General features: G+C 40.3%; 1 protein-coding gene across 1 annotated transcript in view; it reads left to right on the top strand.

The window, feature by feature from the left end:
- The window catches only part of SLC24A2 (solute carrier family 24 member 2), a 116,723-nt gene extending 92,304 nt beyond the window's left edge, over window positions 1–24,419 (top strand). Inside the window, exons 7-10 of the mRNA XM_075136487.1 lie at window positions 7,863–7,991; window positions 14,527–14,616; window positions 15,060–15,226; window positions 17,288–24,419. Coding sequence (XP_074992588.1) covers window positions 7,863–7,991; window positions 14,527–14,616; window positions 15,060–15,226; window positions 17,288–17,537 — 636 coding nt within the window. The 3' untranslated portion in view covers window positions 17,538–24,419. The remainder of the gene's footprint in view (window positions 1–7,862; window positions 7,992–14,526; window positions 14,617–15,059; window positions 15,227–17,287) is intronic.
- Window positions 24,420–25,425: the final 1,006 nt, after the last annotated feature.

Below are 25,425 nucleotides of genomic sequence, written 5' to 3' on the forward strand. Positions count from 1 at the left end.
AGGACAGTGAAAAATGGCGTGAAGACAAAGGCTTATTCTTCAGATGTATCTCCATCACACCATAGCTGTTACTTGTCCTGGTGGGCTGACTGCAGTTTTGACTATTACATTCTGACATTTCTTTTCAAATTCAGGAAGAGTGCTGGCAGTAACAGAGGCGTAAAAGCTGCATATAAGCTCCGGGAGCTGTGCTTTCAGGTATTTGTGCAGAAGCCCTAGAGGACACAAGCTGCAACAGCAGAATCTGAGAAAATACCTAATGAGCCTTGCTCCTTCCCATAGGCTCCACTCTAAAGGTAGCTCTTTTCAGTCAGTTCACAGTGCAGAGAGGATTAATACAAATCAGCTGCCCTAAGCAGCAGTATATACAGAATGCATTCTGAAAGCTCAGGGATTTAATTTTACTCCCTGCTTGAATTTTACTCAAGAATTCATGAGGAAAGACATTGTTTTCTGTCTTAGTTACCCCACAGAAATTGCATACTGCTGTACTACCTTACTATCTCACCTTCTTTCACATATTTTTTTTCCAAATGAGAGAGTAGGAGAAGATAAATGAGCGATTCAAGTTACAGACAAGAAACAGAAAGTAGAGACTTGGGGCTGTTCACAGTAGGGCTCCAATTGCCTTTGTCCTCTGCCTTTCTAGTGAAATAAATTAATGTGAGATTTGCTATTCTAAAGGAAAGAATCAATCTCAATTCTGAAAATCGGTACTTACCTCTGAGACAGGTAACATTTTGAGACATCATAATCTTTTCTTGATTCATTCATTGTGAGAAGTTGGGTTTTACAGAGCTCTTCATTTCCAAGAAAAAAAAAAAGCTCAGCAGTCTTTTGCAGCTCTATCAGGCAAAGAAAGAAATTGCCTTTTTATAGCTGGTACAATATCTATACTTCAGCATAAGCAAATTGAACTGCAAATAGTTCCTGTCTGCAGTTTCCTTTCTTCAGGAGTCCTAATGCTAATTCTGTATTGATTAATGCTATCAGAAGTCAAAATGCACAAGAAATGTACAAGCATGAGAATTTATAGCTCAGCTCTTCAGCTTAGTTGGGCTAACAGAATAATCCTCAGAATATAATATTTATAATTCATATGCTCTAGCTGTTGTACAATACAGACTAGTTGGTAAATAGTGGCAGATTCAGTATTTCAGATAAGTTTGAGGTGGTTCATTGTGCTTGTTTTCCATTTTGTCCTACTGTGAGGCAAAAAGTATAGAAATGCAGTTTGATGTTGTGCCAGAAAAGCAACTGTTTTTCCTAAGATAGTATGAGTGTAAGCATCCATGGAGACAATGATTTTCTGATATCTGCTAGAAGCAGTGACTACATTGTGACTTTGGCAGATGGAGTTTGCTATAAGCTGTTGTTTATAAACAAAATAGTTATTGATGAAATGTCACCATATGTTTGTATTGTTTATATAATGTGAAACACACCATCATTTCCTCTGTTTGGAAAAATTTTCTTGGGAGATTGGGAAAAGTTGTCAGACCAGTCCTGAGCAAACCAGTAAGAGATTTCTTCTATGGGATTACAGACAAGTATTAGATAGATGTTCTTGGATGAAGAACTTGTGAAAGATGGAACGTCCAGAGATTTGGTCTCTTTTTCATTGTTTGTAATGAGTTACATAGAAGAATTGAAGTAGCAAGAATAGGGTTATGAATATACATAGAGTGGTTTAAAAGAAAAGAATAATTGTTACAGATGTATAAAAAAGAACACAGAGCTTGAAAATAGGGAAGGATAACTATATATTTTTGTAGTTCAAAGATGTACCGCATTACCCTGGTGGAATATGCAAAGGGAGCATTTTCCTATTAGAGAATTAATTTGGTTGTCATTATTGATTAATATGCACTAGGGTACCACGTCCATCCCATCTAGGCATGAATATACATACGATATTCAGCACTGCAAATGTATATGTAACAGAAAGACAGTCCCAAGCACAAGCAAAAAAAAAAATGAGGATAAAATAAATAAAGAGTGGAAAGAGTTATGACAGCTAATGAGAATTTCATAGAAACACATTAATGACTATTATGTATGAAGACCTAGTGTCTGAACCTTTAATGATTTGTTAAGGGATCAGGAGCACAAGCAGTGTTCTCCTCTATCCTTCTAGTTGCAGGGAATGATGAGGGAAGAAACAGGAAAACCCAGCAGATCAATAACTGGCTCCAAGGCTGGTGTCACCAGCAGAGTTTTGGGTTTTTTGATCATGGGTTGGTCTACACGACACCAGGCCTCTGGCAACAGATACGGTACACCTGTCTCAAAGAGGGGAAAGGATCTTTGCACAGGAGTTAGCAGGGCTCATTGAAAGAGCTTTAAACCAGACTTGAAGGCGGAAAGGGATGAAACCAGGCTTGCTAGAGATAAGCATGGGACACCAGTGTTTGAGGGACAGTGTTCTAGCAAGGTCCTTCAGTCTGCTCCACGATGTGCTGAGTACACTGGAGCACATTTGAAATGTCCCTGTACTAACGCACGCAGCACTTTAGCCATCTCAGTGGAGGTAGAGGGTGGAGATCCAGACAGCAGCAAAGACGCAAGCGTTGTCGATGCGTTAGAAACCACGGAAGCACCTGAGAACAGTCACATAGGAATTAGGGCTTCTCCCCCAGAAAAGGTGGCAGGATCAATAGCCCAGCTGAAGTACATCTACACCAATGCATGCAGTATGGGCAACAAACAGGAGGAGTTGGAAGCCATTGTGCAGTTGGAAAACTATGATATAGTTGCAGTCACGTAAACATGGTGGGATGACTCACACAATAGGAGTGCTGCAATGGATGGTATAAACTCTTCAGAAGGGATAGGCAAGGAAGAAGAGATGGTGGGGTAGCCCTGTATGTTAGGGAGTGTTTTGACTGCCTAGAGCTTGATGATGCTGATGAAAGGGCTGAGTGTTTATGCGTAAAAATCAGGGGAAAGGCCAATAAGGCAGATATTGTGGTGGGAGTCTGTTATAGACCACCCAACCAGGATGAAGAGACATATGACATATTCTATAAGCAGCTTGGAGAAGTCTCACAATCGCTAGCCCTTGTTCTCATGAGCAACTTCAACTTACCGGATGTCTGGTGGAAACACAATACAGCAGAGAGGAAACAGTCTAGGAGGTTTCTGAAGTGTGTGGAAGATAACTTCCTGACACAGTTGGTGAGTGAGTCAACTAGGGAAGGCATCTCACTGGACCTGCTGTTTGCAAACAGAGAAGGACTTGTGCATGATGTGATTGTTGGAGGCCATCTTGGGCACAGCGATCATGAAATGATAAGAGTTTTTGATTCTCGGAGAAGTAAGGAGGGTGGTTAGCAGAACTGCCATCTTGGACTTCCGGAGGGCAGACTTTGGCCTGTTTAGGAGACTGGTTGACAGAGTCCCTTGGGAGGCAGTGCTGAAGGGCAAAGGAGTCCAAGAAGGCTGGACATTCTTCAAGAAGGAAATCTTAAAGGCGCAGGAACAGGCTGTCCCTATGTGCCAAAAGACAAGCCGGCGGGGAAAAAGACAGAGAGTTTTGGCTGGAAGTCAGGAAAAAAAGAGAGTTTATGACCTTTGGAAGAAGGGGCAGGCAACTCAGGAGGACTACAAGGATGTCATGAGGTTATGCAGGGAGAAAATTAGAAGGGCCAAAGCCCTACTAGAACATAATTTAGCTACTGCAGTAAAAGACAAAAAAAAAAAGTTTCTATAAATACATTCACTACAAAAGGTGGGCTAAGGAGAATCTCCATCCTTTACTGGGTGCGGGGGGAGACACAGTGACAAAGGATGAGGAAAAGGCTGAGGTACTTAATGCCTTCTTTGCCTCAGTCTTTAATAGTAAGACCAGTTGTTCTCAGGGCACCCAGCCCCCTGAGCTGGAAGACAGGGACAGGGAGCAGAATGAAGCCCCCATAATCCAAGGGGAAATGGTTAGTGACCTGCTACACCACTTTCTGCCAGTATTGATGTGTTTAATGACTATCTAGAACACTTAGAATTAATGCTCTTTGTATTAATATAAGTAAATTGTTCAATTCTATGCTCATTAGCATATTCTGGACAATCCTTTCAGACAAATGGAAATGTAGGAGAACTGTGTCTGTGCACCTTCAGGTTTTACTTGACTATAATATGATCTGTGGTTTTGTGACAGCAGTTAAATTTAGGTTCACATGAAACTTTGTGTAGATACTGGATTATCATCAGAGTTCATAATGTCAACTAATGCAGCTTTCTCATATGTTCACTCCAGTATCATTAAAGCTAATTAACTACAGAGTCATAGCAGGCAATGAGTTTTGGGGTAGGACTCATTTGCATATAGGTGGGTAGGTAGTACCACCTGAGCTGGCCCAGAGAAATGGAGATTTTTGCATAGTGGTGGCAGGTATGTCATAAAAGGGCAGGTATGTCATAAATGAGCAGAATATTCTCCATTTCTGATGGAGCATGTGGAGGTAAAGTGAGATACCAGAAGGTATCTAAAATGGCACCACCATATATACGTTTAGGCAACTGAATTCCAGTGTCTATATGATGTTGTCATTATGTTGTTCTTCTTAGCATTGCAGCAAAGAATCATACCGAACATTGCAAGTACTGAGTTTTCATCATACAGACTAAAATACATCAAAACTATAGTTTCAGTATTACTTTCTACAAACTGTGAGAATGCATATTCAGTGTGCACATTGCAGACAGGCTGGAACCACAGACAGTGCATGCAATCTCTGCCATAAATCTATGCTGAGTCATTTTATATCCCTGCTGCTTAGTCCAGAGCATGACACTCACATTTGCATAGTTTTATAGCTGCCAAAATTATTTCCCCGTCATGTCTTCAACCTCAGTGGATAGTTCAGCATTGCTTTGCAATTCATGGAAGCTAGATTTAAAAATACGTTGAACTTCCTTACTTTCACTGATTTTTGGAAGGTCAGCATATGAAAATCAGATGCTGATTCCAATTTACGAAATAGGAAATGGAGATCCAGTAGCATTTGTAGCACATCCTGGAGGTAAACTAGCGAGAAAAAGGGTTTTGCCCTACTGCACTGTGAGCTTGAGTTTGGCCTTACATTTTGGGGATGGTTGTCTTGGGGAGAGGGATGAGGCAGTGCAACCTGAAGGTGAAAAGATCTCAGACAGATGGATCAAGGTTTCTCAGGAGACATCTGGCAATCTCCATATGTATTCTTTGTGGTCCTTTGCTACAGCCACTCATGTTGCCTGTGTGCTCGTGCTAGCCCAATGCTTTTTGACACAGACATGAGACCAGAATGAAGCCCAGTGTTGAAGTATGGTACATACTGGTACGTGAACCAACTTAGGTATTAATTTCCATTCATTTTGCACACTCATGCAAACTCAGACTGATGTAAAGCTTTTTTTATGATTAAATACAGTCATTAACCATGGCTAATCTCTAAAGATGGCAATTCAGGAAGTACTTTGTCACTCAGTGGTGTTTATGAAGCAGTCATTTATGGAGCTTTATTCCAGCTGAGTCCGCTGCTTAAATTATACACAGGCCACTCAGAAAGAGTTACCTAGGCAACCCTTCAATTGGTCCTTTTGTGCTCATATTTTACCTCAGTCGTCATATTTCAAAGCTGAGCGTTCATCTCAGATTGATTTTCCCATCCCAACAGTATCTGCCAGAATGGAAGAGGAATGGATTCGGTTTTTAGGAAGCAGCCCCACAAACTCCTGCAGCAGCCCAGTCCCCCAGAAGTCAGGCTTCAATAGATTGCAGCAGTGAAGTACAGATCATCTGCCCGCTTTGGTGAAGAGCTGAAAGCTAAAGGCAAAAGCTAGCCTCTTAAGCTGCTCAGGAGCCTCTTAAGTACTGTGTGGAGTGTGACAAATTGTGCCTATGTATGTTTTAAAAATCTTTTAATGATACCTATTATGATCTGTTCACTTTACTGTCATCTTTCAATCATACATCTTGTTTCACAAAGTGTAGGGGTTTACAAAACATTGTCTTCTGCTGACATCAACACATAACTATCAAAGTAGCTGCAGCCTGTCAATGTGTAAATAGGGATTTGCTTCCAGTCCATCCGTGTCAGGTGATACAGTCACGGTGGAAGAACCTGAGCTAAGAGCTGGACTTACTTCTGTATGTACTGATCAGTTCAGTAGCTGAGTAGTTGAACAATTCAGGAGTTCATAACAGTAGAATAATTAAGACTGGTTCTTCAATCAAAATTAGCAGTAAATAGAAAATGTTATGAACAATACATTCGTTTTGAACAATACATACGTTCATTTGGTGACATTTCATCAATAACTCTTTTGCTTAGAAAAAAATGACGTGGTCATTCAAATGACTGCTTCTTATAGCATTGTCATAAGATTTATGTAAGCAATCTTAAGACAGGGCAATAACTGACAAGAAACCTGCATTATAAATCTATGGGAAGAGTAACTTGCACACTGCAGAGAGGACTGAATTTTCAATTATTATCTTTTTGCAAAAGAAGAAAACAAGAACACTACATGAAGGAGTAGTTGTATACCTCTCATGCTCTCAAACAAACACAGTTTTCACCCAGGTACTCTTTTTTGGACTTCTTCAGCTTCCACTGAGTTCTCTAGGAATCTTTCCACAGGCTTAACAGGGTTTGCATTACACACATCTGTGTGAAAGAACTGTTTAGGCCACTTTTTCTGTTGCCTTATTCTGTGGTATAAATTAGATCCATGTGCAATTCTGGAGACATTGCCTACCTGTGTTAAAAGTTAAAAAGTTATTTTAATACATATACCCAAAAGGCTGAATCATGCTCACTTTGCTTTCTTTCTGTGGCAGCCTGCGAGGGCTCCATTTTGTTAGCAGAAGCAGTCTCAGTTAGGAGAAGTGTGTCAGCCAGAAGGTTTTCTGTCGTGGGAGAAGGTCCCTATACACCTACTCTGTAATAGAGATGACAGGTGAACAGCATACGATTGATATGAAGATCAGCTACACAAGTAGGAGAGGAATGTCTTTCCTTTAGTTTTAGCACCAAGTTGTTAAGAACATTGCTGCATTGTGGCTTGTCTAAGCACAAGAGGCTCAGGCTGGAGAAAAGGAGAAGGCTTTTCCCCCTGAGGAGAGCCCAGCGGTGGAGCCAGAGCCCAGTGAGGCTGGGCCATCTCCATCCTTGGTGGTTTCACAGCTTAACTGGGCAGAGCCCTGAGCAGCCTGGTCTGACCCCCTCGGCTGAGCAGTGGAGCTCTCCAGGTCCACTGAACTAGAACAAGTTCCTATGAAAAAGAAAATATATCTATATCTATATCTGTAACTGTGTCTGTATCTGTATCTGTATCTCTCTCTCTCTCTCTCTCTTAAATAGTAACCTTTAAAGTTACTCACAAAAGCTTAAAAAGTTAGATATATGTATACATATATATATGCACATATACCTTTCTATTTATATGCATATACATGTTTGTGTCTGTGTACACACACCCACACACACACCCCCCTCCATGTGGCTAGGCTTGATGCCGTTTTGATCCCCAACTAGACTAGCCCACATCCCAAGGGAGAGCCTGTGGGAAGACATATCAGAGGCACAAGGTTCCCCTCCAGGAAGAAGGCACGACACTGCTCCGTGCGTCCCAGGGGACCAGCATCACTGTCAGCATAGCCACAAACGGACATCCTCAGGCAGCCTGTGCTGCAGGGATACCTCATAGTCTGGCCAAAATCTTTTTACTGTGTCCTAGCTAATGTTGCTAGGTAGGTGTGGTGTTTTCAGACCCCGTGGGTTCTCACTGAAACACAGCACAGTCCTCAGGACTCCTCTTTAAAGAATCCCTAACTTCATTCATCCACTTCAAAATTCTGCTCACTGCAGCTTTTCTTACAGAATGAAGAGGATGAGGACCAGCCTCTCAGCCTGGCCTGGCCTGACACCCCACGCAAGCAGCTCACCTACCTTCTTGTATTACCCATTGTTTTTCCACTGTGGGCTTCCCTCCCAGATGTCAGAAAACCTGTAAGTAACTGTTATTGTAAGTCAGTGTGTACTGCACAACAGGTGGCTCTCTAGCTAAATGCAAAAAGGGACTGTGGTGGATTTATGTAAAAATAGAGCTAATGATTTTTTTTAATGGTTTCTTCTTTGAAGAAGAAGTCACAACATCAGTCTTCAAATCTTCGAATGGGTGCGTATGGGCAACTGGTTATTAATAGTTCTAATAAAGATAGCTATTCATATTCAGTACTATTTTATGACACAAAGTGAAAGCTCTTAAAACTTCTTTGGGGCCTTCACACTGCATTTCTAGCTCTCCACTGAATATCACATAAGTACTGAGGAAGTCTGTCCATCTGCAGTGCCCTAAAGGGTATGACTAGAAAGATTTTAAACTGTCTAAATTTTCTCTGTGGTTCAAAAATAATGATACGCATTTCTCTTAAATGCACTTTCTACTAGACCTTTGTCTTCTACTCGTCATCTTTTAATTTTCATACTAGAACAAGATCCGTAAGTCCTTCCATGTGTAAAATACTTGCTAGTTTTGTCCCAAACGCAGCTTGAAGTAATGTAAGACTGATTATTAATACAAATGACTTACTGTGACAAGTTATAAAGTCTTACCACTTTTATATTCACATATACAAATAGACCTGACTGGGGAGGCTCATGGAGGCTGAAAAGATCCTGTAGCAGTGTTTTAATCTCTTTTCCTTTCTGGATCAAAAATAGATTTAAAACTGCTGCAAGAGAGGGATGCAGAGCTTATAAGGTTATAAATCAACACCCTGAATTCTTTTTTTCTCCACACACACTGAAAAACTTGCCCATCCCACACACCGAAAAACTGCAATTTAGTGCAAGAAACAAACTAAAATAAGACCTCTGATTTGTTTTTAGACAAAGGTTTCTCAAAGGATAAACTGACATTTTCCTTTCTAATCTTTAAGCTCTCTTTTCTTAAAGTTTTCAAACAACTCTGGTAAACATGTTTTGTTTGGTAACACAAAGAGCATACTACATGAATTTCAAGATTGTTTATGTCTGTATTTATGCCCTCCTTTTATCATTCAAAACCATCCCTGGAATTTGTTTCGTAGTTTGGCCCAAAATGAGCAAGTACTGCTAAGAAATAAGTATGTGCATTATTTTCAGTTTTGAAAATCTGACATTAGCCTTATCCAATATTCTGTACTGTACAAATGAGAACAGTTGTTACAATAATGGTTTTGGAAAGCAAATATCTTAAGAAGTTGCATGCAAGTGTGTGGTGCGCGTGATTACTAATGCTAGTATTGTTCACAATAGAACTGGCATGCTGACATCCTACAGCTAAAATACCCTGCTGTAACATAGCAGATAAGCACAGTTGTATGTGCCAGATATGTCAATGGGCAACAGAGTTTTAAAATTTCATTCGGTGAAAGGAGTGGCTTTTTATACAGAAGTAAAAGAAATGTAGTTTGTAATTACATGTAGTAATAACAGAAGAGGAAACAGGCTGTATCAGTATGACAAGCTGCTTATTTTGAACATTGCTGTCAAAGAATTAACCAGATGGTTGCATCAACTGTCTGACTTTTCAAGGACGCTTCATTAGTGTGTTTGACTCTAAAATATTCTCACTTATACCTGTGTGCCAATCCCACTATGCCCTTCCTAACAAAAACAAAACCCAGTATCACAGCTCAGCATGTGCATCAGGAAACAACTTTCCATGAAATCTGTAAGGCAAAAGTTAAAACAAACCTAAAATAATACTTAAATAGATTTTGTATGTAGGCCTGCTGTCAGGGGCTTGATTTGCAAGTGTGATAATTTTAGTCAGAAACCCAAATTCTGCATCAGGATGCTCAGATTAGCATGTGGATATATAAAATGAACACTTGTATATACTGATTTGAGAGACCATATGGAGCCTTTGACATCCTCTGTGGGTGTCCACTTTTCAAAAATGAGTTCTTCTTTCCTCCTAGAGTCTCTTTTCTAAAGTATATTTTATCTCCACATAATGGAGATGGTTTGACTGCATTTACTTGTACTATACCAAGCTATATTTAGCTCCATGAGACTCAGAAGCTCTAGAAAAACTATTTCATATACAAGGTCTCTGGTTATAAAGTTAGCAAAATCCTTACTGCCTTATTACGCTCTGGTGTACACATATGCATATTTATATATACTTAGAGTAGATTATGCATTAGCTCAACAAACTCTCAGCTGATTCAATACCTGACATGTTCTAGTGTGTGTTTACTGCCTTAATAGTACCTGGTCACGTTAAGCCAGTATATATCAAAATCCTTACTATAACATCAATAATGTTGCTGGCTGTACACCAGATGTAGGTGTGCCCTAGGGGAATTTTGTATCTGACTTTTTGTTCAGGTGTTTTGAACAATAACAGGTATTTTTCCTGTACTAATAGCTTATTTCCCCAGTGTAAAGGCCCTTTCCTCTGTAAAGGCCACAGGCGTAACTGTCCACCTCCTGCAGTAAGGGATATTGAAAGATTGAAAGAAAGATGATGTGACCAAGGTGGCCCAGTGGGTCAGTGGCAGATACTGAACACCATCTCTTTTGTTATAGCCATACTGCACCGTCCATCCCTTTGTGTTACGGGCCAGAAAAATGGCTATCGGAGCTCCAGTCCTGCTGTCACTGGACCCATATAGGGCAGTTCATTGTACCTCTGCAAATTCCCATTACCAACAAAGAGGCACAACTTACATGAACTCTTGTTGCCATACAAAGATGCACTGTTACCAAGGGGACAAGGACAAGATGTTCCTGCACAGATCCAGTTACAGGAGCAGGTTCTGAGTAATCAGATTTAAGCACTGTCAAGTATGAAAGGAAGATCAAAGCTTGCAATGCAGATAAATTTATGTACGACACAAACTTATGATTAATTCAGGTTAAAGGTAAAGTAAAGATGTTGGTAATAGTCTTGGCTAAAATTAAGACAGTTACTTTGCCAATTATTAAGAACTCACAATCTTTCAGGACCAGGCTCTTAGAAGAAAAACCTTCATACTTGGATCATTCTTGCTACTTAAAGTCCTGTTTTTCAGACACTGGCATGAAATCAATACAGAAATGTACCAAAACTGCTGATGGACAGATACAGTACCAATCCAACCAATCTATAGTGAAACTACAAAATTCTTTCTCCTTTGTATGAACTGCATGAGCCATGGCTCTTCTCATTTGTCTGTTACCATGACCACCACAGAACCAATTGGTAATAAACTGGGCTTTCCGACTTTACAAGGCAACCATCACAACAGCTACCAGAAAAGGTGGAGAGAAACTTTGCTGTCTGCTGTCTCTGACTAATTCTTCTAGGAAAATGCTTGAAATTGGCAGCTCTCTATATTTCCAAGAGCTAGGGAGTTGGAGTGAGATAAATCTCAAAAGAATGCTGTCATTAGTTACAAAATAAGCATGATTATTATTATACTCTGGAAATAAAACCGAGCATCTGAAAAAGAATCAGCGCATTCATTACTGCTTTTTAAAAATTTCATCTATATGCAATTATAAGTGGCATCTATGGAGTCCGTTCATGATTTCATCACCTGTAATATGTACAAGCTTTAAATTTTGCCCTTTTTTAGTTTAAATGTTCCCCCTTTTAAAATAGGTAATTAAACTGTTAAGCCTATTAAAGTACTCTTAGTCTTGAACTGCTGCTTATCAGTTAATTTTACTAGGAGAGGATTGGCTAAAACAGACTAGGAATACACATGCTGCAAAGTTACTGACTGGCAATTCTTAGCCATCCGAATTCTGTGAGTGTCTGACTCAGGTAGGCAATGTCTTGTTATTTTGCAAGAACCGTTTGGTATGTATATCGCACTGACAGAGAGCTATTACTGGCCAGTACAGCTCTTGCTCAGTTTTGCGTAAGCCAATGTATGCTTGTATCTTGAGTGTTGTATAGTGATTATTCAAATTGCATTGCTATGAGGTGCTCTGTGTGGATTTTGTGACCAGCTGCAACAAGCTTATCACTTCATCATCTCATTCACCATATGTGTTGCCAGAAAATCCCAGTTTTTACAAGGAAGATAAAAAATGTTGAAAGTTGAAAGAGTTGGCTGCTAAGAATGGTGAAAAAGAAGTGCTAGCTGTTTAGTTTAAAAAAAGGAAATTGCTGTGTAAGTTCTGCTCCCACTGGTGTCAGATCGCTGTTTTAACAGCCATCTTTGTGTCCCTTTCAAATTGTGTTCCTTTTTAGACTAAGGTCTTCTGTCCCCCAATGCATGTAAAGTTTTGATTTTAAAATCAAAAGTCCATTTGAGTAGGTTTAAACATTGGAAGCTCATTATCACATTTTCTGATTTGATAAAACCTTAGAACTCCGTTTTGAAAAAGTAACTCTGTTTGCTCTGTAAAGAGTTACAAAGCAGTTAAGAAGCAGATCAACCGAAGTACCCTGGGCAGCTCTAGAAACAGTGCTTGTGACAGTAATGGAATTTATATGAAAAGGACGTTTCCAGGTGCCATTGTGGCTATTTATGCCTATATTTAAAGATAATTTAAAACACCTACTGGAATGATTTTCTTACTCGAAGAGAAGTTCAGTTATTTATTTATATTTGAGGGGGTTTGGGAGCATTGCTAAATCTGTGCCATCTTTAATGTGTTCCTGTGTATATTCCATTGTGGAGTTGTATAGCTTGTGTAAGTCAATGTTTACGAGCTCAGTTTTCAGGAGGGCATTTAGCACTGTGCAAAGTGCCCACAGGGAGTAAGTGTTCTGCAGCACAGGCCACAGCTGTACCTGCTGCTAGAGCAGATACGGACCTTTTAATTGTCCCGCCCTCTAGATGAGTGTGCACAATTGCCAGTGCTGACTTTACCTTTTTCCCATCTGTAATGACCTGATCTCATTCCATTTATGTCAGCAGAAAGAGTCTACACAATTTCAGTGAGCTGTGGACCAGCCTCGCTCTTTTCCGGTTCAGCTGACAAAAGACAGTGTCGTTCCCGCGTGATCAGCTCTAATGGCCAGCCCAATTCACTGAGCACCTCGTAGTCCACAGCCACCCATGCTGATCAATTCCTAAATGTGATGCTGTCCCATATAAATGCCTCCTGTCTCTGTTATACAAGAAAAGCTGGCTGTGCAGCTCTGTAAACTCCCTAAAAAAGAGGGCTTTATCATGGCTTGAGCAAGCTGAATTGGCAAAATCCAAGTAGTATTTTCTCTCCAAAAGTCATGTTAGGGAAAGCCCTGCAGTCCTGTCTGCTCCCACAACACCTAGGAATGACCCACAGTGCAACAGGGACATGTCCTGCAGTGGAGAGGGGTACAGGCAAGGTGCACTGCCCAAAAATTCTGGAGGCCCCTGCAGAGCAAAAAGTGGAAGTGGATTTAGCGAGGACTTCACAGGAAGAGGTAGTGCAGGATCAAGCAGCAGCTGGAACAAGTATTCAAAGTGTTACAACTTACTTCCACAAGCAGTCCTACTGGTTATTCATGAAAATTTGTAGGACAGTGATAGTGGCACGTCAGAAGTCATCTGGGATGAGGACCTGTGTTCAGAAGGTTGATGCCCATAAAGATTGTGGTTGCATTCAAGACTGGTAGCATTCATTCACAGTACAAATTTCATTTTAAACACTAATTTCATTTAGACAGTGATTGCCTGGTACAGTACTGCAGTCGTGTTTCCTTCCTTTAGTGGTTAATGTGATCTCTTTTTGTTACATAGATCTAGCTAGCCAATAGGAAATATGGATGGTGCAAAAGACTGGAAAGAATAGAAACCAAAATAAATCATTAATCTGAATATAACCCATTCACTGGCTGCAAGAACGCTATCTATTCCAAGTTTGACGTTAGTAAGGGAGACACTGAAACTGTAAATAAAGTTACTTTGGTGTTATACAGATTTTTTAATTCGTTGAAGGGCCTCGGAGTGTGTTTTACAGGTTTTTATGACAAACTTCTCTGCAAAACAAAGCGTGGCAAATATGTGCTTAATGTATCTTCTCTTCTAATTGAGAAAGTGGGTTGTTTTCCCAAGGAAAGTAAATGCCCTAATAAATGTTAGATATGTATTTTTTTAGCTCTGTCATATGGCAGCCTTTGTTATACTGACTGTGAAAGGTGTTGCGCAAAGTTATTGATGTATGAATGAAAGGTATGGGTACGTATTTTAGCAATTTGAAAACATTCTTTCTGAATAAGCATGAAGCTATTAATAAATTTAGAGGTCAAACCACTATTCAGCTAAACACATATGCAAACTGCGGCATAACAGAATATCATTGCCATTCATCATACATGTTGTTAGGAGGTATTATTTTACAACTTAAGTGGTTGGAAGAATGAGGCATAGGTAAGTATATACCAATGTAGGGACTCAGTTTCTTACCATTCTTGACATTTATTTTGATCATCTGATGATGATCAGAATAGTTGGTCAGAACAGGTGATCAGAAAAAATGAGAGGCCACTCTCATTTTGAGAAGCAAATAAGACTACAGCACATCAGCCTTCAACACAGGTGTTCACTGTTTCTCTTTGTTTTTGTTTCAGAGGTCAAGAAAATTTTTTCCTATCACATTTTTTGGCTCTATCAGCTGGATTGCATTTTTTTCTTACTTAATGGTCTGGTGGGCACATCAGGTAAGGAGGTGATACTGGTACAAAATACAAGCCCTGCATTGTGTTTTGCACTGTGAGAGATCATTTAGAATCAGAGTCCATCATCTATCTCGTGCTGAGTAGTGCTTTATTTTAGGAGCTGCAACCATGGATGAAGTAAATCACTACTCAGTAAATAGAAAGTAGTTCAGAGACCTGTGGTTGTCCTGACCCCAAGACTTGATCATTCTGGTACATCAGAGCCATCAGCAAGTGCTTGTCAATACCTACAGGTTCTATTTGAGAATCTTATCTTTCTCCTGAAACGTGGAAATCTGTGAAGACGAGTAATTCTCCAATCTTGCCTGTATTTTCCAAGCTAGTCAGCAAGCTCCAGGTCAATATTCCTAGTTAAACAGGTTTACAGCAGAAAGCATTTCTTTACCGCAGGACTTATTTTGCTGTTTTTGCTTAAACCCTTTTAGGTTGGAGAGACCATTGGTATTAGCGAAGAAATCATGGGATTGACTATTCTAGCTGCTGGCACATCCATTCCTGACCTTATTACCAGTGTTATTGTAGCACGCAAAGGTCTGGGGGACATGGCTGTATCCAGTTCTGTTGGAAGCAACATATTTGACATCACAGTTGGGTAAGTCCTACAGCAAGAAAATTGTGTCTATTTTAACAGGTCTTTTGTCCTTAGCGTGTTGCTGTGGTTTTGCCAAGGTGTTGCCTACAACAATTTTCTGCCATTGATGCTTAAAAAGGAGAGTGATGCAAATATGCAACGGATGTCACTATTTCAAGTGCTCAGAAGTTTACAGACATTTGCATGGCAGAATTGCTACAGATTTGTGCCTAATTCTCTCTTTGATACATTGCAGAGCTGCCCAGGCAAGTGAATTGTACTTAAAAAAGTATGCAAGAGCATTGTTCCAAGAAGGAATTTCTGCAGCTTTTTATGATTTTGTCAGGTTGCTGTTGTTTGCTTATGTTACCACTCATTATGCTTATACTAGAGCTTTCTTTATAAATGATGATCAGGAACAATTCATTGCCTCTGCAGTATTCAACATGTTTGCTGTAATAAAAACAGAATGTCATTGTCTTGTGTAGCTTGTTTAGGCTGTTGTTGCCATGTGATTTTTTTATATACCTGGCAAGTCCCAAATTACAAACCAATTTTCTATTAACACAAAGGACCCTTTGTATAGCTCTGACAATGAGAAGCAACATAAGATTGAGCAGAAATGTGCTATTTACACTTCACTGCTTCATGGCAGCTCTAGGATAATGTGTGGTTGGAATTCAAATTCCTTTTTGACTTTTGAGACCAAACTAGATCTGGTCCAGAAATGCTGTAATCTATGCCTCAGTGTTTCAGAAATGTACAGGAAATGTACAGACAAACTCTGTCTTTATTCCCACATTCCCATCTTCAACACAGGATAGAGGCACTGAGAATCATGTCCATGCTCTCAGTTTCTCCATCTTTGGTTGTTTCTTGCTATCACACACACGGAAGAACAGGTCTAGTCATAGTCGTCGTCCCGAACAGCCTAGTCGTAGAACAGGTCACGGTTTTCGCTGCTGAAAATATACCAGCAATTGCACAGGTACAAAAAGGGCTCCTGAAGTTAGAGTGGATAGTAAATGGCTTTTTTACTCTGTCTGTTAGCTAATGGCAGTAGCTTTGGACACAACAGAAAAAATGGGACACTTTTTCCTATTAATCCAGAAGCATGAAGTGTTTGAAATAACATCTATAAGCAGCAGACCTGCAAAATATATGAAAACATTATTCACTACCAAGTGCTTCAACTTAGAGCACGTAGGGTGCATTACAAAACTTCTCTCTTTTGCAATGCTTTCGTACTTTTGTTAAAACTTTTAGTCTCCCTGCCAATGGAAATGTTGTTGTCCTGTACCAGGCTGCTAGACCTGGTATATTTACAACAGCAGTGGCACAGTTGAGCTCTAGGCTGGTGTAGTTAGTACTGAGGCTATAATAAATTATTCTCCCTTGAGCTGCTTACTCAAAGTTAGAAGCACTCTTCATGCTTTCTAAGCCTGCTAAGCTCCGATCAGTGGCTTAAATATTTATTTCAGCTTGACATCTTCCAGAGGGATGTTGCCTCATTCTGTGGCATCAGAGATGAGAAATGCAATGACAGCAAATACAGAAGTAGAAATTAAGCTGGAGTTCAGTTGAAGTTCACATTTTAACATAGGTTTATACACGAAATGTGGATCAAGGCTTTTAAGGGCCAAAATTTTGGGGCTAGTGCCTTGCAGAGTGCTGGTTCGTCATGGCAAGGACATGTCTTTATGCAACCCACCCTCCTGTCATGCAGGCTCTTGGAAAGAGAGTGGAAGTAGATTCTTCTGCAGATGTCTGAAATCCAGAAACAAATGAAAGGAGTCTTCCTGCTCACAGGCAGGATGCCAGGTGATTTGTCAGCCAAGGGAAATACAATTCCTCAATGTAACTGCTGGAAGAGTGGGGAGCCTAAATCTCATGTGTTCTCCCCAAGAACCACGAGCAAGCTGACAAATTAGATTTATGTACATGTTAGAAGAGTTGAAACTCTTCCTGTCTCACTTTATGCAGAAAGCCTCTGGTTGTATTTTGAAGTGCCTCCAGAAACTTTCTAGTGCCCTTTTCTGCACCTCTGCAATGTTTCCAATTTATCTTTCTGTTTCTTAACAGCCTTCCTCTTCCGTGGCTCCTGTATGCTGTGATTAACAGCTTTGCCCCGGTGACAGTCAGCAGCAACGGTCTGTTCTGTGCAATTGTCCTCCTCTTCATCATGCTGCTCTTTGTCATCCTCTCCATCGCTTTCTGCAAGTGGAGGATGAATAAAATCCTGGGCTTTCTCATGTTTGGGCTTTATTTTGTGTTCCTCGTTGTCAGCGTCCTGCTGGAGGACAAAGTGATCCAGTGTCCTGTCTCCATCTAGTGGAAAGTGCTGTTTCTCGAGGAAAAAAAAACACACCACATAAATATTTATTAAAAAAATATATGTATCAAAATGAAACAGCGAAAAACCACAATGGAAAGCTTCTATGAGAATAACCCATGGATTTGTAAATTTCCTCTCCCTCAATTTTGAAAGAGAGAAAGAAAGAAAAGGATACAAAGGGTGGATCTCAGAGCTGAGGAATGACCACTGCTGGACAGTGCAGTCACACGTGAAGGGCTGAGTCCAGCCCAGCTGAGGTTTTCTTTGTCTGCTGCAGAACATCCTCGCCGCTCAGTGCTGGAGATGCTGCGCACGCACGGAAACAGTGAAAGCTACTGCTTCTCCTATGCCTATGGTACATATCCGCAGACTTCTTGTTCTCTCTAGTAGTATACACAGACACACAGCGTGCTCAGTTCTTAAAGCTCTCATCTTCTAAGGGGAATGCTAGTATTAGCCTTGTGGAGGCACCACCCCCCACACACCCTGGTATGGGATTTTTCTGATAATCTGCTGAAACTCCTGAGTGGAAAGCATACACGGCGCGCATGAGTCACAGACGGATTTATATGATGTGATTTCAGCAAAGCCAGGGAGTTCATCAGTGTTTTGCTCCTCTGCATCACAGGTCTGTAAAGGCAATCAGCAGGATGTTAATGGTGGTTTATTACATCTTGCAAAACTCTTCAGATTCCAGGAACTCTGGCTTTGGCACTGCAGGGGCCACGCTGCCTGGCCATTTTGTAACTGGTGCAGATTTTCATTGCATTCACATGCAAAGACCAGAATGGGGATATTCTTTCTTCTCTAATAGCAACACAGCATGCAGAGAGATCATACAGCTACTATGTGAACACACCATTTTTTCTATTGCAGCAATACCAACAACAGTACCAATGGCTTTCAGATGCTGTTATCATTATGAGTTTGCCTCTTCATGCCAGAAGAAAAAGGTTAAGTTGCTTATGCATAGTATTTCATACAGAAAATAGAAGTAGTTGTAAAGTGGCAGCCTAATTGCTGAAGTGGATATATGTTTTGCAGGCTATCTTTAACTATTACTTGGAGTGTAAGGACCTTCACAGCTACATATAGCCACTGCTGGAAGAGATCCCCAGCTGATGTACAAAGCTGGGCAGTTCATATTTGCTCTTATAAAACTTGAAACTAGGTAGGAGAAACTAACAATTTAAATATAGTGCAGCTGCAGGAAACCTACATGAAAATTTTTCAGTATTACTGGAAGTTTGAATGTCTAAAGAAGCCCAGGAAGGAGTGAAAATGCAATATTCTTTTACTGAAATCCTGAGAGGAGAAGATCCAAACCTAGAAAAAAAAAATGAGGGAGGAAGCAACGAAGTGTTCATCTTTCCTGTAGTTTGGATGATTAAAAAAAAAAATGGGAGGACTGGAATGGGTGTTAAGAAATTATTTCAGATAATCGTCGTTTGTTTGTTCAAGTCTTTTGTGCAGTTAGAGTTCATGAAATTTCAGCGCATTTCTGTGACCTGTTTCAGCATTGTTTTGTATTCGTATTGTGCTCACAGTGGCAATGCCATGCTCACAGCTGTGTAACAGAAGGCTCAGCACATTTTGTCTTGTCTGTTTTTGTGTGTTCCATGCTGTTTGCTTCTCACTCATCCCCTTTGTCCTTTATTGTTTTCCTGTTATATGTATTTCTATATAACAGTATCTGATTAGAGAGTAAGGACTTGACAGAAAACAATGGTAGAGAAAACAGTAAAAAATACATATTAAAAATTACTAAAATGTTAATATTATGTGATATCATGAAGAAAAAAGTGAGATACTAATGAACAAAAGCAAGAAAACTAGGAGTTACAATGTCTGCTACTCATGTCTTGTCCTAAAGTATTAAGTGCTAGCTACATTCAGAATCAGTATTTGATCTTAACCATACATTTGCAACATCTCTTGCTTCTTTGTGCTTTTTAGTGTGAGCTTCTGTCATTGTGAGCAAAACTTCGTCTGTGTATTTAAAATCCTTCATTGCTCCAGAATCCTTACCTGTATTAACGAAAGTGCTGCCCACTTCTTAACATTTGTTTCTACGGGTGTACACAAGGGAAAGGTAGGTATATACAGTGCTACAGTGCCCTCTACTGACAAGATCAACAATCTTACAAAAGCAAATCTATAACCCAAATTCTGGGCTCAAATGAAACGGGTGTCCCAAAATACAGAGCTGACTCCACAGTATAATCCGTCCCAGAGGAGTCATCAAATGCTTTTTTTTCTGATGACAGTGCTCAAAACAGACGATCCTTTCCCAAGTGAGCAGAATAAGACAGAGCGATCTGAAAGAGCCTGTGCAGGATCGTGATAGGTCTGTGGTGGGTGCTTACAACATACAAAGATGCCCAGATTCACTGGTCGGTCACTTCAAATCAAGAAACCAAGGAAGGGCAAGAGTCTGATCTCTGTTCAGTACATTAGTCCTTTTTCTTTTTCTTTTTTTTTTTTTTTTTTGGATGATTCATGGTCAGCATGGTGTAAATCCCAGACTGGAAAGGAAAAAGCCCTACCTGACCTTGAGAGCTGTAGGAGCACTCTGGTGCACTCTGCAGAGTAGGGGCAGCAGCAGCAGAGACTACTGCCCCGCTGAGGGCAGGTAGGGAGGAAAGAGTAACTGATCGAAAGCTCTACACACTGGGAGTATTTCAGAACAAAGCTGGCATCACAGCTTGAAGGAAGAATTTTATGTGTAGGGATAAGGGCTCGTGTAATGGCATTTTGTGTACTGTCTTAGAATATATCGGACTCATTTCTTTCCTGTGTCTGCTTGCCCCTATCAACATACTTATGGTGGAAGGTATTAAAAGTAATTTTTTCCCCTCAGGAATGAGACACCTCACGGCTCCCACTGCCTTGCATCTGCTGGGCAGATCATTATTCAAATGGCTGAATAACTGCGCAGTCAGTGGCAGCTCAGCTCCAGAGGTAATGGGAGAGATTTCAGTTGTGTGGTGCTTTCTGTGGAGGCTGGCTGTGAAAGCTGGTTATATTTACCAAGGCAGCTTTCTACATAACTGCTGGGGTAAACTGTTTCAGGATATTTGCACGCTGATGTGCTCTTTGATTATAAGGCAACAGCTGTGCTGGTAGAGAAAGAGAGGAATGGGATGGAGGGAGAAGCATGGCCCCTTATCTCGTGGGAGGAGTTTGAAAATCTTAAACTGGAGTGCTGAGAGAACAGCCAAGAGCTGCTGCAACCCAGTGACTGGATGTCCATAAGCTGTCCAGGCTCAACGCTGCCAAAAATGCACACCATTTGTTAGGACATTCCTATTTTACAATGACAGCAAATTTCCGGGCATAAAGTGTTTCTCATTGTTCATAACTGTTTCAGTGTGGGATCCATGAACGTTTCTCAACATTGTAGACCTAGAAGTCAAAATTAAATTTCTATTTTCTTCAGTCAAAGTTCTGAATGACTTCACTGGGGATCTGGTCCCACAAACGGGCTGAATTCTACAGCGAGTTGGTCAGCGTTGAAGCTGACCTGCCTGTATGCCTGTGCTCATTTATTCAATTGATGCTGCTGTCTGCATAATCCTTATGAAGCATAAATGAATAATTAATACAGAAATTGGTGTTATTATCAAGATCCTGTTCTAGCTTAGTGTTTTCAGGACACCACCAGGTTGGCAACACAGTAAGTAAGATAAGAATGCAACTTTGGGTTAAATAGCCAACTCTCTGTGGCACCATCACACCTGAACAGAACCAGTGTTGGACATGATTTTTGGAAGGGATTTTCAGTAGCATTTGAGGAGGATCGTGAGTCAGACTGTAACCTGTTTTAAAGATTTTCTGCACTAACTTCAGTGGAATTAAAGAAGAGAATGGGTCCCATCAGTACAAAATACCATTGGAGTCCTACAAGTATTTGCTGGTTTCCACTTAAAAAAAAAAAAAAAGCCGGCTTCCCTCTGTAGAAGATTCATGGTCGAATCTGTTGGGTAAATGCTAGAAAAGTGTGATAAAAAGTGTAATATGAGGATGATCTCCTCAAGAACTACATGTAGACATGGAAAAATCTTTCAGCAAAGCTCTGTGTATTTTAAATTAACTATTTTACTGAAAGCTAGTGCTTTCTTGTAGTGCAGACACGCTCTCTGTGTCTGTATGCCTCTGCTTATTTATTCAATTGACGTGGCTGTCTGCATAATCTTCATGAAGCATAAAACACAGTGCGTGACAAAGCAGCTTATCTAGATGTCATTTGATATTTGTAACGGCAATGAACCTTCCATGTAATTACCACATACGCTACTCTGAAGTAGTTTATGATTACTGTCACTCATGGTACTGTTGTGTGTGGATATGAAGGTCCACAAAGCGGTAGGTTAAACGTGGTTAATCCAAGTACTGTAAAAAATAGATGCTTAGAAATGTTCTTAATGTTTGAGTGTTTTTTAAGGGATTATTTCTCTGGTTGTCTTTTACTTCATTACATATTTTGCGAAAAAGGGGATATACAATGTTTTTTAATTATTCTTCTTTCAGCAGTAATTCCTTAAAATAGCATCTTGTGATCCATGTAACTTATGTTCTGCATCAAATATGAGTCTGTATCAGATGGATTTATTTAATTTATAACAAAGAAATAATCCCTTCTCCAACAACTGGCCCACTGAAATTCAGAAGATTTCTGCCATTGACTTGGGCAAGATAGATTTTTATCTTAGGATCCCGTATTTCATAAATGCACTTGTGTAACAAACAGAATTGTCCTGGGAGCTATGTACAAAGAGAAAAATTGCATTCACTTGTATTCTTGGAAACCATTTTACCTCTTGTAAATAACAATGACACAACTAACTGAGAAAGAGGCATGGCTAGGTCCTTTGAGCAGATGATTTCCTGCTATTCCTGGAAAGTTTGATGCAAGAACTTGCAGCTGGAAACATATCCGCAGAAAGTGATTTTGAGATTAGCAAATGGGATAGTTTGCACTCAATAGTGTGGAGAAGAGTCCTGCTCCAGCCCTCCAAGACGTGGGTTTCACTCCTGATTGATGTTAAAATGATCCTTTTTGGAGAAGTTATTCTGGAAGAGTAACTTCCAGACTGAAGTTATGCAGTTCAGTGCACCCATCCGATAACAGAAGTTGTACGTGTAGAAGAAGCCCCGTAGTCCAGACAAGACATCCTGTAGGTCTGCTGTGTGTTGCTAGTTGTCGGTCTATGGCATCTCAGGACTTGTCTGCCTGGATGGGTGCTAGTTTGCGCGTTCCCCTGGCCATAGACCTGCCTGGCTGGACGTAAGCCATCTCTTCTCCAGAAGCCATGTAATCACATTACCGTGGCACTGAGCCCGTGCTCCCAGCCAGCCCGAGGCAGGTCAGCCCCAGCCTAGAAGCCATGTAACCACTTGGAGCATGGGTAGACCAGACACACAACTGGCCACATCATTCCTACATGAGCCATAAGTGGCCCGAGATTGAGTAAGAAATAATGTAGTTCAAGATTGGTAAATGAACTGTACATTCATGTAGATTTATTGTAAATTCACCGCTCATCAAACACAAAACCAATCCAAACAATGAAATTTGTATACGTTTTTAAAGATCTTGCACTTTACTATTTTTTTTACTTTTATTTTATGTCACATAGTTGTCTTAATGCAAAAAGAAGCCATAAAAAACCCAGAAGACTAGTACGGGGTTTCTAAATAAGGGGATCATTAATTTTAAAGTAAAGAATCCATTTCATGTCTCTGTTTAGGGTATAATGTGAAATACTCTCAAATAAATGTACAGTAAAGCAGGATCTGGTTTTGCCTTAGTGAAGCTGTGAGTAAGTCGGGGGGAGTTTGCTCATACTCTTGAGCTTCCCTGTGGGACTGTACAAAATGCTGCACTCTGCCTTTGCAGCAGGGGCTCAATCCTGCCATCCTTGTTCACCCCAGAAGAAGGAATACAATGCTTGCAGAGTCGGGCCCAGTGAAGCAATTAAATCATCCTGTTACTCTAATGCTTTCTCCCACCGAGATCACAGTAAAGGAAGCTCCTCATATTTTAGTAAGTTTATAAGAAATGAGTTACTTCTGGTACGTCTGTTTTACAAAAGAGTTAAAGTTTTCAGGGTCAGGCTATCCAATAGAAATCCACCATTTCTTTTAATCCCCCATCAAAATTAAGTAATGCCAAAGGGATTTCGCTTGGTTTTGTGTTCATTTCCATTATCCAGATCTCTGTTACACAGTTTTAACTTTGCAATCCTGACTCTGGGGAGTTGACTCACATGAGTAGAAATTATTTCTGTCACTGAAGATGGCAAGATCACGCCACTGTATTGTCATGTGAAAATAATAATAGCATGTTATAACTGACAATCAGATGCTATTTTTGTAATAAAGCTTTTTAAGCTTGTTTGTTTCACTTTCTAGTTTTCATACTCTTTCATCTCTCATTTTCAGCTTACTGTAAGAAAGATCTGAAGAAGTCCCCATCTTACTCATTTCAAACTTAAAAAAAAATACATTGCCATGGAAGCCAGTCCAGGCAACCCCCTGAAAATACCAGTTTTTCTCATGTGTTTATGTGTATGCATCATTATTCACTTGATGAAACTCTTGTATCTCTGAATCAGTATATTCTCTGTGAATATAAGTTTGTATATAGTATGAAAGTTACCTTTATTTGTACATAGGCTCTCGGAAATAATCCCTTCTATCAAAGGTCCTACTTCACTGTATCTACGGAATGTTTCACTGTGGCGTGTACACTTTCTCACCTTATATCAGTACAGAGCTCTTCATATAAATCACTTAATGTAATTGAGTTGTCTAAGTGTGAATAACAATAACAACAATGAAAACTAATAAAAAGACTTAACAGTGTGTAATTTTGCTCAGTATCTTCTGTCTTAATTGTCTTGGATTTACTATGGCTCTGAAAAGAGTATTTTAACTACCTGCTCTGGGCTGAATGATGACCTGCAATGCTACTCTTCATCGTAAGTTTTCAAGCAGCACTAACTGCCTCTTGCCAGGTCACTGTGCTACCTCTGCGTACACAGAGTAAGGAAAAACAACAAGGTCAAGCACATCCTGCAAAAAGTGCAGCTGGTGTATGCTGCAAGTCGCAGATGCTTTGAAATTTAGGTTGGAGATGGAGGGTTTGAAAGAAAGACTCTTAGGCTTTGTCTGAGCACGCACACACGCCCCCACCCACCCCCACCTCCCACCCCCACCCCCCAACCCCCACCCCGCTGTGCTCTGTGGGTGTGGGTGGTCTTACCCCACTGCTTGGTAACATTTGATCCCTGCCTCAACTTCAGCCACTTTTGAAAGGAAGCAGAGGATTTAAAATCCTTCATATCACATCCTTGACAGTATATGACTGGTGTGAGCAGGGGAAGGAGAAAAATATATTAAATATCCTCCTCAATCCTGCCAGGGGGAATGATGGCAAGTTTCCTTGACATGTATTTCCCCTTCCGTGAGCAAGTACTTCACTGCCTTATCTGTAGTGCCTGAAAAAACAAACCTCTGTTCATTCACAAGTACTTCTTCATTTGCAGGTAGTTATATTTGGGGTGTTTATTGACAAGGAAAAAAGCGATGTGTGTTGTTAAAACTGAGTATTTGATCCCTCCCCTGGAAAGACTTCAGAGCTTCCCTTTAAAACAGGGAATTCCCTTCCTGTCCACACATCTCTCAGAGAAATAAGTATTTGTGCCAGATAATTGCAAAGAATACAGATAGACTAGAGATTGTAGCCCTAAAGAGATGTTTTAATCGTCCCTTCATCTATGCAAATCCCTATTTATGCAAATTTCCTCATCACAGTTTGGATAACATACATTTGTTGTGGGCAAGGATTTTTTTGGGCAGGTTGCTGAGGTACCGGTGATTA

Source organism: Calonectris borealis, chromosome Z (genome assembly GCF_964195595.1).
Source record: "Calonectris borealis chromosome Z, bCalBor7.hap1.2, whole genome shotgun sequence".
In the NCBI taxonomy this organism is placed as follows: domain Eukaryota; kingdom Metazoa; phylum Chordata; class Aves; order Procellariiformes; family Procellariidae; genus Calonectris; species Calonectris borealis.